The sequence below is a fragment of the Microcaecilia unicolor genome, chromosome 8 (genome assembly GCF_901765095.1).
Source record: "Microcaecilia unicolor chromosome 8, aMicUni1.1, whole genome shotgun sequence".
Classification (NCBI taxonomy): Eukaryota; Metazoa; Chordata; class Amphibia; order Gymnophiona; family Siphonopidae; genus Microcaecilia; species Microcaecilia unicolor.
In genome coordinates this window covers 221268949-221283795 of record NC_044038.1, presented here as the reverse complement: position 1 = coordinate 221283795, position 14847 = coordinate 221268949, and the positions used below count along the sequence as shown (strand labels likewise).

At 45.5% G+C, this 14847-nt stretch overlaps 1 protein-coding gene across 1 annotated transcript; it reads right to left on the bottom strand.

Annotated features, from left to right (window-relative positions):
* Window positions 1-222: 222 nt before the first annotated feature.
* On the bottom strand, window positions 223-3545 carry TP53RK (TP53 regulating kinase). The gene is made up of 2 exons (XM_030212371.1): window positions 3296-3545; window positions 223-937 (listed from the first exon to the last, which is right to left on the bottom strand). The coding sequence occupies exons 1-2, from the start codon at window positions 3504-3506 to the stop codon at window positions 459-461; spliced, it is 690 nt and encodes a 229-aa protein (XP_030068231.1). The 5' UTR covers window positions 3507-3545; the 3' UTR covers window positions 223-458.
* Between the last annotated feature and the right edge of the window lie 11302 nt (window positions 3546-14847).

The following is a 14847-nucleotide window of genomic DNA, read 5'->3' as shown; positions in this document are numbered from 1 at the left end:
ATTAAATAAAACACCGTTCCGTTTGTGGGGCACAAAGATTGGCTACCACAGTAGTAGGAAAATGCTGATAGGAGAGAGTCATTGAATGAGCAGCATTCTGGTTCCTCCCACGACAACCCTGGAACTGGGAGAGAGGGGAGGGGGGACCCTGGCCCTGGAACTGGGAGGGAGAGGGGACCCTGTGGAACTGGGAGGCAGGGGGAAGGGGGAGAGGGAATGGCACTTTGCAATAAATAATTAGATTTTGGGTTGCTGTTTGGGCACTCGGTCTCTGAAAGGTTCGCCATCACTGGACTATATCAATATAATATGAAGGATGCAAAGAGGAGTATTTTCAAAGCACTTAGACTTACAAAGTTACTAGTAGCCTACTGAACTTTGTAACTGTAAGTGCTTTGAAAATGAGCCCCAAAGCATATCCTCTTGCAATATCCCCCCTTCCAAGTCTGCCCATTTTTCTACCCAATCATTAATCTTTTTCTCCCCCTCAAACGTACTTCATCGAGTTTTTTAATGACGGCACTTGATTTTTTAGATGCAGCTGAGTAACTTTTCAGGAGCGAAGCAAAAACTTTCTCTGTGTTTGGATGGGTACTCAGAAAGGCTTTCTCCAGGACATACAGATCAACACCTTTATCTTCAGGAAGAGCAGAGATAAAACTCAGTCCAAAGTCTATCAATACCAGGTTCAGCTCTTCTGCTGAGGAGCGTAACAGCATGTTGGAAGTAGTGAGATCTCCGTGAATAACGTCCTCATCGTGCATTCGTGCAAGTACCTGACCTATTTTCTCTGCCAAGGGATAGAGTTTTTCCATATCCCTTTCAGCTTGCTGAATGGAAATGATGTGATCCCGGACAGTAGCAGATCCTACAATATCTTCAAGGTATATACAGTTGGAAGCGTAGTCCACAAAGTAAACAACTGGCGCTGAAATACCTAAAAAAGAAACAATAACGACTATCAATGTGAGATAAAATAAAACTCTATATCATTATGACTGTACATACTTTTTATATTCTATCATATCAAAATTGAGAAAAAAATTTTTTTTTTTTTTTTGTTACATTTGTACCCCGCACTTTCCCACTCATGGTAGGCTCAATGCGGCAGGCAATGGAGGGTTAAGTGACTTGCCCAGAGTCACAAGGAGCTGCCTGTGCTGGGAATCGAACTCAGTTCCTCAGTTCCCCCGGAACCAAAGTCCGCATCCTACAGTCAAAATTCTCATCTTACAAACTGGTTATTTTGCAAATTGGTGTATATTTTGGTGATACATACATCTTTAAAACAATTGTATGTATTGTATGCAAACAAATCTCATGCATATGTATTGAGGAAATCCTGAAAACTGAACTAGGTTGCAGTACTCGAGGACCAAGGTTGCCCATCCCAATGAAATAGCTGAATAAATAAATAAATAAAAATCACACACAGAAATGTGTTAATCTACTTCAGAATGAAACAAGTACTACTACTACTACTACTACTTAACATTTCTAAAGCGCTACCCGGGTTACGCAGCGCTGCACAATTTAACAAAGAAGGACAGTCCCTGCTCAAAGGAGCTTACAATCTAAAGGACAAAAGTGCAGTCAATCAAATTGGGCAGTCTAGATTTCATGAATGGAGGTATTTATTATTATTTTTGTTACATTTGTACCCCGCGCTTTCCCACTCATGGCAGGCTCAATGCGGCTTTAGGTGCCGAAGGCGACATTGAAGAGGTGGGCTTTGAGCAAGGATTTGAAGACGGGCATGGAGGGGGCTTGGCGTATGGGCTCAGGGAGTTTATTCCAAGCATGGGGTGAGGTGAGGCAGAAAGGGCGGAGCCTGGAGTTGGCAGTGGTGGAGAAGGGTACTGAGAGGAGGGATTTGTCCTGTGAGCGGAGGTTACGGGTAGGAGTGTAGGGGGAGATGAGGGTAGAGAGGTATTGAGGGGCTGCAGATTGCGTGCATTTGTAGGTTAGTAGGAGAAATATGCTAATCTACTTCAGAATGAAGCAAGAATCCCATAAAAGGAAAACCAGCTTCCCCTTCATCCTGCCTTGGAAGATATATGCACCCTACCAATTATAATGTTCTATTACTTATTGTGTTGTCATTGCAAGTAGTATACCATGCCATATTTTGTATTGTTACTTGAATATTTTTACTGTTGTAATTGCCTATTGCTCATGTTTGATCTAATCCCTCCTCTCAGTACCCTTCTCCACCACTGCCAACTCCAGGCTCCGCCCATTCTGCCTCGCCTCACCCTATGCTTGGAATAAACTTCGTGAGCCCCTACGCCAAGCCCCCTCCCTACCCATCTTCAAATTCTTACTCAAAGCCCACCCCTTCAATGTTGCTTTCGGCACCTAACCTCTATACCTTTCAGGAAATCTAGACTGCCCCTACTTGACTAACTGTACATTTGTCCTTTAGATTGTAAGCTCTTTGAGTAGGGACTGTCCTTCTATGTTGAATTGTAGCGCTTTAGAAATGTTAAATAGTAGTAGTAGTATTCTTACTGTACATCGCCTTGAGTGAATTCCTTCAAAATGGCGGTAAATAAATCCTAATAAATAAATATAAGCCTTTTTCAGGGGTCCTTTTACTAAGCTGCGGTATGGACTAATATGTGCTTAACGCAGGTTACGTAGTAGTAGTAGTTAAAAACCACTAGCACAGGGCACGCTCAGGCACACCACGGTAGTTTTGGGATCGGCGAACATTTCCCACGTGCTAAAAAGATAGATGATCATTTTTAGTGCCAGGGCATGTACTGCGCTAATTAGTTCATCACAGCATAGTTAGTATGTGAGCCCTTACCACCTAAAAAACAGGTGTCTGTAAGTGCTCATGTGCTAATGGCCACACACTAATGGGATAATTAGTGCATGGCCATTAATGGGAATAATGGAAAAATGTCCATTTTACAGATGCTCCAAAATTGGTTCCAGTGCGCAGGAATGACCCAAGCGGGGACAGCACTGGAATCTTTTTGCGCAACTTAGTAAAAGGGCCCCTGAATGATTATAGCCTCCAGGCCCTCCAACTGAATTATGTTTTAACTTGCAAAAATAACCCTGCAAAAGCAAATGACTCTATCCATGGGCAGCTAGAGCCAAAGCGAATGCCCACACCACAGCTCTAATCCCAGGTTTCTGGAACTGAGATGCTCTGGGAATAAAACTATTTAGCCACTGAGTTCTAGCGTCACTTTGTACTCGTGATTCTTCCTCAGTTTGCAAATTCAATTAACACAGCTTTAATAGGGGCCCCGATTCCCCCCCCACCCCGGCTGCCCAGTACCTGCCCGCCTGCAGCGGAGGATGGAGCGCACTTCCTGTGCCGTCCGCCGGTGTGTCAGCTTTTCATCCAGCACTGGGTGCCGGTATCCCTTGGGGAACCTCTCTTTCACCACGGCCGCCCTGCCCAGGAACCGGCCTCGGTACACGCGGGCCTCGGCTCCCTGCTTCAGCAGCTCCAGGCCGGACAGGCGGCGAGAGCTCTCTTCCGCCATGACAGTCACCTCACCCGGGGAATACGCAAATTGCGTAAGAAGTTACGGGTAACTTTCCTTGCGTCTGGGCGCTCCGGTCTTTGAGAATACGACTGAGTGAACTACGCTGTCCCGGTGCACTGTTCATGACCGTCCGAAGGGAAACAGTGATGCTACTCTTTTGCGTTCCAGGTCATATACACAAATTGTACTCGTGCGGTATTGTGCTGAGTTGAAACGTTAGGGGCTGGATCTATTTTGTTATGAAATGCAATACGGTCCGTTTCAGGGTTTGGCTCAGAGGAGGATTATCCCTTGGTGGTTTCCCTACCCAAATTCCCACAAAAATCTGAACACCAGTGCTTATCTTCTACATAGATTTATGGATCACATAGGTGCCAACTCTCAGGGTGCTGTGCGTGCTTGAGCACCCCTAATAATACTGAGCAAATTACTTCACTTTGTCCAGTGAGGGGTAATTTATGATGGGTTAAGCACCTCATGCAGATTGATCTAACATTTCAAAATTTTTTATCCCCACCCTTCCAGGCAAGGATCATATTCCTACTCTAACTACCCAGAGCCCCAGACACCATTCGTATCTGGAACTCACAGACTGAAATACAATAGCTGTTCCACATCCAGACCCAGGCCCAGATGCACAAAACCTAACAAGCAAGCAATGTGGTTTTTATACCAGTTCTAGCTGGTTTAGTGAGCAAGGATAGGGCCTTTTTCTGGAGCCATATGGTAACCCTAGTTACGATACATCCAGTTTTACCTAGACATGTCTTTTTTTTTTTTAGGACACGGCCGGGTAACCGGGTGGGTTTTGCCATCCTGCCTGTTTGTCTGGATTTGCAGATGAACGGGCAGGCTGGTATCCTATCCTCCCCTCCTTTACCTTAGTGTGGTATCCTGGTGGTGTAGTGACCAGGGCAGGAAAGAAGAGCCCCCTCTTTCTTGCCCAGCATGTCTGCAGACTTTCTTCCAGCGCCAATTCAAAATGGCTGCTGAGATTTCGAGCGGCAGCTTCACGAGACTTCTGCAGAAGTCTAGCATGTCTTGTAAGGTCACTGCTTGAACTCACTGCAGCCATTTTGAATCGGTGCCAGGAGAAAGACAGTCTGCAGACATGCTGGGCAGGAAAGAAGAGGCTCTTTCCTGCCCCGAAGAGGTCACTGGACCACCAGGGTACCACACTAAGGTAAAAGAGGAGAGGGGAATGGTAGTGAATGGAGTCATGTGGGTGGAGGGAGGCTGGAAAATTGGGGAGGGGATCTACATGGGAGGTGAGAGAGGGAATCTGGGTTTCTTTGGGGGGGGGGTCAAAGTGACAGGGCGGGTGGGGTGTGACGGGGTGGGGGTGCAATGGGGGCATGGCATGTGTCCTCTTTTTTTTTTTTAGAGCAAATATGGTAACCCTAAGCAAGGAGTAAAACAAGACATGCACGAAAGGGTTCTCCAAGCTCTTTTCCTATCATGGTAGCAGCTAACGAAAACAGAATGCAAAGCTATGATAATAAGCTAATTACGATTCTAATGTGAATGCAAGGCGATGCATAGCCGTTTTCCGACCCGATGCACAGAAGCAGGCCCTATCTTTACCGAGAAAAACTTAACGGGTGGTCAGGAGCTGTCGGTAAAGCCTATGACAACCAAAACAGTAGAGGGAAGGGGTGGGATTTATTTTGTATATCCACAGTTAGCATGTGTTATATTTGTGCAGATTTTTCTGGTAAAGGGCCACTAAAACAGACATCACAGTGCACACGGTACATTTTAGTCATCACTTTTTAAATCGATTGCCTACCTTCCTTTACAGCTGTTCTAGCATGAGCGAAAACCCAGGGGTGGAAAGCAGCTGAATGTTTCAGGATCTGCAGCCACCCTCAAACCCCCCCCCCCCCCCCCCCCCCACTCCCAGCACATATTATTGCTCCGTTTCGATCGGTGCCAGGTTCTGGTCCGCCCATGAGCTCAAAGTAGCTGTGCTTCTGCAATCTTCCATGCCACCACTCTTCTTCTGCCTCCGCCGCTACATTCCCAAAATCGTCTGGCCGAGCACCACAATCAGCAAGTGCAGGCTCCTGGCATCACAGTTTTTGGAAAGGAAAAAAAAATAGCTACACCAGCTTTCATACACGCAGCTTGTCCCTCATGTATGAGAGCCATCTATAGCATGCACAGAGCAGCCACTCTTTAGCGATGGTCTGCTCTGCATATGCTCAGCTGGCCGGCTGGCTTCCTCCATATCGCATGCAAATGAGCTGGGTCGCAAAAGCAACAAGCAACTCCTTTGCATGCAGTTCTCTTTGGGATTCCATCTGTATTTTCAAATCGGTAATTTTTACCGATTTGAAAATACAGTTGGATTCTTAACGGGGATCCTGGTGCATCTGGGCCCTAATGAGCTGCTCCACCGCATGCATGCACAAACCTTGGAAGCTCAGCAATCAGTTGCTCCACAGCCCCTGGGACCACATTTGCATGTGGTGTTTCCTGCCCTCAGACTGAAAATCTCAAAGATCACATGCTGAGCAAGAAATCAGTGAACCCAAGGTGTGCATTCATATAGTGCCATCCCAGCTGCTAAAGCTCTAGTGGTCACAGATGGGCCGATGATCAGAAGCAAACGCAGGCGCTAAAGGCTGTTAGCACCATACTAACACCTGTATTTGCTACCCTCCCATGATCAGAGCCCCAGAGCGCGTGAAACACGCTCAAGGGCTCTGAATGCAACTAGCTTGCAAATGCATGCAAAACAGAGCTCTTGGAGCATGCAAATGCATGCTAAACCTATTCCTCCCCAATGATCAGCAACCAGCGCACCAAACATTAGCCCGCTGGCCGCAGCAAACCCTACGCTAGCTCGGAGCTGGCGTTAGGGTTTGCAGACCACTGGGGGGGGAATGGTGAGCCCTGTCTAGCATTCATTTGCATGCCAGGAGGCCCCCCCCATTCCCCCCAATGCAGCAGTCCACACCCCCCCCCCACACACACACACAGAAGCAGGAACCCTGACTCGACCCCCCCCCCCCCCCCCCCATCGACACGGGGGCTAAACAGTGAACTGCAGCAGCAGTTCCAGTCTCTCCTCCTGAGAAAGAAATTGGGAGAAAGAAAGTTTCCAGAACTATTGCTCTAGATATTAGTACAGTGATAGATTGCTTCACATCTTTCACTGTGTGTATTTGTATTTGCACAGGAAGTACAAAGAGCTGGTTTTTCTGCTGCAAGAGGTATAACTACTACATAAAGGATATATAACAGGAAACACAACATTGATCCCATACAGCTGATGGCAATGGAAAGTCACATTTTAAAAATGTCAAATTGACAAATACAGACATAGGATTCCAAAGAAAAAAAGCACCTCCAATCCTGGAATTGCATTATAAAGCTATAATAAAGATTTGGGCTTTGTCATTCTCACAGCTGGGCTTTGGTTCATCAAGGTCTGTTCCAATAAAATGAAACAGGAGAAAAGCCGTAGTGAATCAGGCTCTTAGTAGGGCTTTTACATGAATGAGCACACGTGAGATATATATTTGCAGAGATTAGGGTTAAGAACCAGACTGACGTAGGAAAATATATATCAAGTATATTTCTTACTATAGATAAAGTAACCACTAACCACTTTAAACTGCTGATCAAAAAAGCTTTATTTCACTACTAAAGTGCTCCAATACAGAATACAAAACCTGCGTGCTTGAGGATACTGAATTCCTGTTGCATCTAAAGGAAGGAAGAAGACTTATTCTTAAGCTTGACGGCCCATTGCAGTACGCGCCGCAAGAAGGAACTGACTTTTATTCATTGGTTCCTCGTGAAGCTGAGCACAGCTCAGGATATTTACTGAACTTTGTGTTGTGAGAATCATCGATACACACCAACAGGAGAACAACACCAGCTCAAACGTTGAAGATTTAGTGGACGATCTGGAGTAGAGTTCTTTCTACAAATATTTTTTGGTTAAGACTGTTATGTTGAGCGGGAGGTTACGCCTATGCCGTTTAATAGTCACATGTTGGAGCATTAAAAATTCCTGCACTGTGCGAAGTGTGATAGTGTGTGAATGAGTTGTGATTGATATTTGTGAATAGTGGAGAGGGTACTGGGTTTTATAAAAGGTTTTGTATTCTGTATTGGTCCACTTTAGTAGTGAAATAAAGCTTTTTTGATCAGCAGTTCAAAGTGGTTAGTGGTTACTTTATGTACAGTATTACTTGTGTGTAACCAGATTGAAATTAGGCCACTCATTGTTGTTTGAAGTATATTTCTTAGGGATACCTATGAAGCCAGACCACTTTGAGTGCAATTGTTTTAAAAGGAATAGAGGAATATCCTAATGGTTACAACAGCAGGCTGGGTAGTACTAGGGATGCCCAGTTCATATTCCACTGAAGCTCCTCGTGATCTTGTCGAGTCACTTAGGGGTCCTTTTACTAAGATACAGTAAGCACTAACACATGCCCTGTGGTAGTTTTCGGATCAATGACACTTCCCAGGTGCTAAAAAGTACTTTTAATTTTTTAGTACTGGGGACGTGTTTGGGGGGGGGGGTGGAGATTAGGCGTTCCCAGCGCTAATTGGTTTAGCACAGCTACATCACGTGCACTAACCGATTAGCGCACGATTAGCATGGGATCCCTTACTGCCTAGGAAATAGGTGTCGGTAAGGGCTCCCACGTTAATTGGGAAATTAGCACATAGCCACAAAGGGGAGAAATAGCATAGACCATTTTTTAGCGCAGCTTAGTAAAAGGGCCCCTTAACTCGAGCTAGGCTTTAGTAAAAGACCCCCTAGACTTTTTGAAGTCTAGGACCTTCAGTTTTGAATGAGCCCTCTCCACGTTTACCGTAATTTTAAACCACACCATCTGGTGATTACTAGATGCCAGATGATCACCTGCTATAACATCAAAAACACTTTCCCCATTAGTAAGCATTAAGTCTAGTATGACCCCATCCCACATGGGTTCCATTACCAACATAACCAAAGATCGTAACGGACAGATAACATAGTAACATAGTAGATGACGGCAGAAAAAGACCTGCATGGTCCATCCAGTCTGCCCAACAAGATAAACTCATATGTGTATACCTTACCTTGATTTGTACCTGTCTTTTTCAGGGCACAGACCGTACAAGTCTGCCCAGCAGTATTTCCCGCCTCCCAACCACCAGTCCCGCCTCCCATCACCGGCTCTGGCACAGACCGTATAAGTCTGCCCTCCACTATCCTCACCTCCCAACCACCAACCCCTCTTCCCCCCACCTGCTCCGCCACCCAATTTCGGCTAAGCTTCTGAGGATCCATTCCTTCTGCACAGGATTCCTTTATGTATATCCTAACTCTTACTTTCCCTGACTAAGCTCTCCCCAATTATCACCTTGATATTACTCGCAACTTGTACTTGTTCACACCGGAATCGATTAACGCCGATTACGGTACTATGTAAGCCACATTGAGCCTGCAAAGAGGTGGGAAAATGTGGGATACAAATGCAACAAATAAATAAACCTCCATTGCCTCAGGTACAAACCTAGGTTGTGAGCTCTCCAATACCTACTGTACCTGAACAATGGCTTTTGGGCTTGCAGGAAGTATATAAGAAAATGAAGAACAATAAACATGCTTTAAAAAAAAAAAAAAAAAACCTTTGGGCTCATTAGTATAAGGTTTTAACAGTTCTGTTTATATGCTGAATGGGGACTAAGGAACATTTTAATGGATAATCATCTTTACTACTGTTTTTTTGTGAAGGTTTTAGTCTGGGGCAGGGACTCTCAACTCAGTCCTTGGGTCTCACCAAGCCAGTTTACTTTTCAAGGTACCTGCAATGAAAATGCTTGAGATAAATTTGCACGCACTGCCTCCAACATATGCAAATCTATTTCATGCATATTCATTCTAGACCATACTGGCTAGGTGTGCCCCGAGGAATGGGTTGAGAATCCCTGGCCTGGGGTTTAAAAATACAGGGGGGAAAAATGCAGGAACATACCAAGGGTTGCTAAAGTGGTTCCAATTTTCAGGACAGGTTGATCCAGTCCTGGTTTTATCCCATTGCACAAAACAACAAAAGGGCTGCCCACGGATTGTCTGCAGGAGGCGCTCGAGAAGCAGAAGCTGCACTTCGTGAGTGTGCTGGGCTGTTATGTGGCACAGCTCTAGCTATATCATTCCTGAAGGAATTGAGATATTGGAAGGGTCGTCAAGAGACCCCTGAAGAAGGCCTTTTGACCGAAACATGGACCATGTAGGGTCCAAATAAAAACTTCGTTGGTGCTCTTACTATCTGTGGTTTCAGTCTGTTTTTTTGGTCTTCTTCCGCCTCTTTTGTTGTTTTGTGCATCTGGCATTTTTTGCGGGACATTTTGGACTCTCTTTTTGTTGTTCTTTATCCCATTGCATGCAGGGATTTGTAGTTTTGCTTTCCCTATTACATTCCCTAAGAAAATACTCCTTTGTTGTGTGTATTACTCTCACTGTTGTATTTTGTCAGGAATTGCATGATAGCACATTTTAAGTACTATCATGCTAGTATGGTTAACTTGTGGAATGTGTGATTTGTATTAAGTTATAAGCAGATGGTCATTCTAGGTGGCCTTTGCCAGATCACAAGTCAGTTCAGTTAACATAGTGAGGGCTGCCTTCGGCTAGATTAAACCCAGTTTAAAATAGCTCCTTAAACCTAATTCTGCAAGTCTGAGAATAACTCCACATTCGTTAAGATATCCAGGAACGCTCCTCAATGCCCTTTGCTTTCACACTATCATATACCTAATGTCTATGACTTAATACTACGGTATCATATATCTCACCACCATGCACCCTAAACTTCTGCTAACATAAATGTATACTCTTTTCTATTTCCAGTACTATGTATTTCACCATCATGCACCTAACACCTGCTGTAAAACCAAATGTATATTCTTTTCCATTTCCAGTTTCCATGATGAATTGTAAGCCACATTGAGCCTGCAAAAAGGTGGGATAATGTGGGATACAAATGCAATAAATAAATAAATAAATAAATAAATAAATAAATAAATAAAAAGTCAGGGCCAAATCAAACTGAAAACTCTGGAACCAGTTGGCATGGCAACCATAAAATCTGGAAGGACAAAGCCCCCCCCCCCCCCCCCAAGTAACTATGTTTGGGGCATACTTTTAGTGCACCGAGGGAGTCTTGTGATGGTTTTTAAGAGGCTACCAGGCTGCTCACTTCCAGGAGAGAGATTTTGGGCTAGTCCTGGATTCCTGACAGTCCTGTCTTCTTACATCATGGGACTGGCAACACTAGTTTCAAATGACTGAATCAGGGATTACAAACTGCACTCCATACCTAAGTTCAAAAGTAGGACAGGCCAAAAAGTCTCCCTCCAGCAGGTAGCTTGGTCATTCTGTGGGGGGTCTTTTACCTCCAGTTATCTGCAGCAAGTCCCACAGGAATAAAATGGGCCCCCCTGCTGCAGATAACTCCTGTTAAGCTTTAGTAAAAGATCCCCTGTGCTACTTGAAAGTAAAACAAGAGTCATCCAATCCTCAGGCTACCATCTGTATAAATAATTCCCACCGCCAACGTTCTGAAGCTCAATCTGGCAGTGAAGACCTGAAGCCCTGTAGTGTTTGTAGGCTCTCACCACCAGTCATAGACCCGCCTTCAGCCCCGCCCCGACACATAATTCGCACCTCTCACTCCATGCCACTGAAGCCCTGTAGTGTTCATAACCTCTCAGCACCACTCATACAGCCGCCCTCAGCCCCGCCCCCGCACAATATGTCATTCACTACGCAGCCCTACTGTCCCCCCCCCCCTCGGACACGTCCATCTTCTCATCTCATCGGTCTCTCTGTGTCTCGCCCTTGGAGCCCTCCATCTTGCCGGCGCGAGACCCATCCACCCAACGGCCGAGCGAGCCCCTGCTAACACGTGCGTACACTCGGGGACGAGAAACCTGCTCTTCAGCTTCGCTCCCGGATTCCAATTCCCTCGCTGCTTCCTGGACCCGCCCCTTAGGTGATTGCCTTGCTAGCGCCCAGTTCATTTCAATCAGAAATGGACTTTTCTTTACTAGTAATGAATATGTGTGAGATAGAATTGCATACAATAGAGGTACTGCTTACAAATTTGTCTCGTGCATATTCATTGTGGATATCCTGAAAAACTTGACCAGTTGGGTGTATCCTAACAACGAAGAGGGTCTTTTACTAAGGCGTGCTCAGGTTTTTGGCGTACGCTAAAACTGCGGGCACACTAAACGTTAGAGACGCCAATGCATTCCTACGGGCGTCTGTAACGTGCAGCGTGCCCATAATTTTAGCGTGCACCAAAAACGTGAGCACGCCTTAGTAAAGGACGCCCTAAGTTAAAAACCCCTGATCTATCTCCGCGTTACCTTGAGTGAATTCCTTCAAAAAGGCGATAAAAAAAAATCCTAATAAATAAATAAGTAATAAATAGTCAGGAGAGAGACTGCGCAAGTCCAGGTCTTATTCTTGAGCTCGGCGGTGGTTTGGCGCGATCCCATCGGGGGTGTGGTGGCGGCCGTGGGCGGGTGCAGCGGCCCGATCCTGTATCACCTAGCGGGGTCCTGCGAGTTACAGGGGGCTTGTTTGTCCCACTGTCTGCGGGCACTGTCTGTCTGTTCCTGATAGCAGAATCATTTTTCAGCACACCCGTAAAAGCCTTTTAAAATTTTTGCTGAAAATGGACGTCTAACAAAATGAAAATTGCCGCATGTCTATTTCAGGTCTGCGACCTTACTGCCAGGCATTGACCCAGCGGTAAAGTCTCATGTGGTAACCAAGTGGTAATGACCTACGCATTCTAAGTGCTGTGGAGGAGTGGCCTAGTGGTTAGGGTGGTGGTCTTTGGTCCTGGGGAACTGAGGAACTGAGTTCAATTCCCACTTCAGGCACAGACAGCTCCTTGTGACTCTGGGCAAGTCACTTAACCCTCCATTGCCCCATGTAAGCCGCATTGAACCTGCCATGAGTGGGAAAGCGCAGGGTACAAATGTAACAAAAATAAAATAGATACTATTGGAGATTCTACATGGAATGTTGCTATTCCACATGTAGAAGGCTGCGCAGGCTTCTGTTTCTGTGAGTCTGACGTCCTGCACGTACGTGCAGGACGTCAGACTCAAAGAAGCAGAAGCCTGCACGGCCACATTGGTGGAATAGCAACATTCCATGTAGAATCTCAAATAGTAGCAACAGTGGAGGAGTGGCCTAGTGGTTAGGGTGGTGGGCTTTGGTCCTGAGGAACTGAGTTCGATTCCCACTTCAGGCACAGGCAGCTCCTTGTGACTCTGGGCAAGTCACTTAACCCTCCATTGCCCCATGTAAGCTGCATTGAGCCTGCCATGAGTGGGAAAGCGCAGGGTACAAATGTAACAAAAATAAATAAGGGCTTCTTTGGCATGGCAGGTTTCCTCTTGATGTTGGTCGGTTGCTGGATGTTGCGGCGCACCGTTGGGTCCTTTTGGATACTGCCGTCTTGTCGATCCAGCTGCGAAAACGGCCTGCATAGACTGTGTGTTGGCTTTCCACCTTCTCATCCTGCTGTTTCTCGTTGAAGATGTCCGAGAGTGAGTGGGTCGCTGCGCCAGTTACCATGGGAGCAGAAGAGGACGGTTTACGGAGAGGCTTTCAACTCCATTTCTATCATGCAAGGAAGGTCATCTTGGTGTGTCTGGTCGAGGTTCAGTCTAGCCCAAGGATTCACCATATACCCTGAAGTCCTTCCTAACAGCATATCTACGGCCCATTTTAGTCTCACTTCTCCTTTCCTTGTTTTCTTTTGGCCTGTTTCTTTTGTTCTCTCAAAATTAATTGTAACCGTGTCACCAGTTGCGTTCCTAGGCTGCCTGACACCCGGGGCGGATCGCCGATGCGCCCCCCCTCGGATACAGCGCAGCCCCCCCCACCGGTGAAATTACACCCTCACCCCGGGTGCATTTTTACCTGCTGGGGGGGAGGGGTACCGCGCGCCTGTTGGCTGAGTCCTCTCGTTCCCTCCCTGCTGCTCCCTCTGCCCCGGAACAGGAGATATTCGATAACTAAACAAAAAACTATAACCTAAGATTTGTTAATTTTCCTAGGATAAAGACTGTTCCTCCTCTTGAAACGCTAAAGCGTTATTTGCGGGATATTTTGAACATAAAAAAATCAGAATTTACCACCATTTACCTCTTGCTTATTATGTCCCAGGAAAGGAACTGAATCAAATATCAGAAACTCCATTAGATGTATCTCTATTGCTTGAAACCTCTGATTCTGAACTTGCAACGGCTGCGACTTTGGTTGCGACCGTTGCATTATTACCTGACAAGAGTTGGATTTTCCGCCTTTTATTTCCGAAATAAGGAAAAACCCTTCTTGGGTTATAAAATATTATTATTTCCTGATGTCTCCAAGGAGGCGGAGGAAACAATTCTTGCTTCTTAAGCCTGAAGTGTTGCACTTGGGGGGAGGGAGGGGCACCTTTTTTTTAAGATACCCCTGCAAGTGCATAATTAGACTTGACCAGAAGAAATATGTATCCACAGAACCTTCACATGTGTCAGCTCTTAAAACCTCGGCAAAAAAGGATAAGCGCTAATGAAATAAGTAACTCATGCATAAAGGAATCCTATGCAGTAGGAATGGATCCTCACAGAAGCTTAGCCGAAATTGGGTGGCAGAGCAGGTGGGGAAAGAGAGGTTGGTGGTTGGGAGGCGAGGATAGTGGAGGGCAGACTTATACGGTCTGTGCCAGAGCCGGTGATGGGAGGCGGGAAATACTGCTGGGCAGACATGTACGGTCTGTGCCCTGAAAAAGGCAGGTACAAATCAAGGTAAGGTATACACATATGAGTTTATCTTGTTGGGCAGACTGGATGGACCATGCAGGTCTTTTTCTGCCGTCATCTACTATGTTACTATATCTCAATAGTCTTTGTTGAAAACCTTAATAATTTTCTGTATTATTATTTGTCTCCTAATATTCCTAATTCTTGGATTTCCAATTTATGGACTTGAGCGCTAAAGTTTGCCTTACGGATTACTCATTTTTCATGTTATGATATATTTTAATTTTATGAAGCTTTTCCAATCAAGAAAGGTCTTGTAAATTTGATTAAACTGAATAAATAAAATGAAAAATGAAAAAAAAAATAGCCTATCAGTGCATTGTAAGCCACTTTGAGCCTGCTAAACTGTGGGATAAACGTGGCCTATAAATGAGCAAATAAATGATACAGTAATGCGAGTACGTAACAGATGGGAAATCAGGACTGCTTCAGCCTCCCCCTACAGATGTGAAAGGAAACAGCTGCCTCACCTCCAGGAGCATTCAGCTTCTCT

What these genes read in the sequence shown, in the direction of transcription:
- TP53RK (XM_030212371.1), bottom strand. Translation starts at nt 3,506, where the DNA reads ATGGCGGAAGAGAGCTCTCGCCGCCTGTCCGGCCTGGAGCTGCTGAAG. An exon ending in CCTCCGCTGCAGGCGGGCAG is followed by an intron (nt 938 to 3,295) that starts GTACTGGGCAGC and finishes TTTCTTTTTTAG; the next exon opens with GTATTTCAGCGCCAGTTGTT.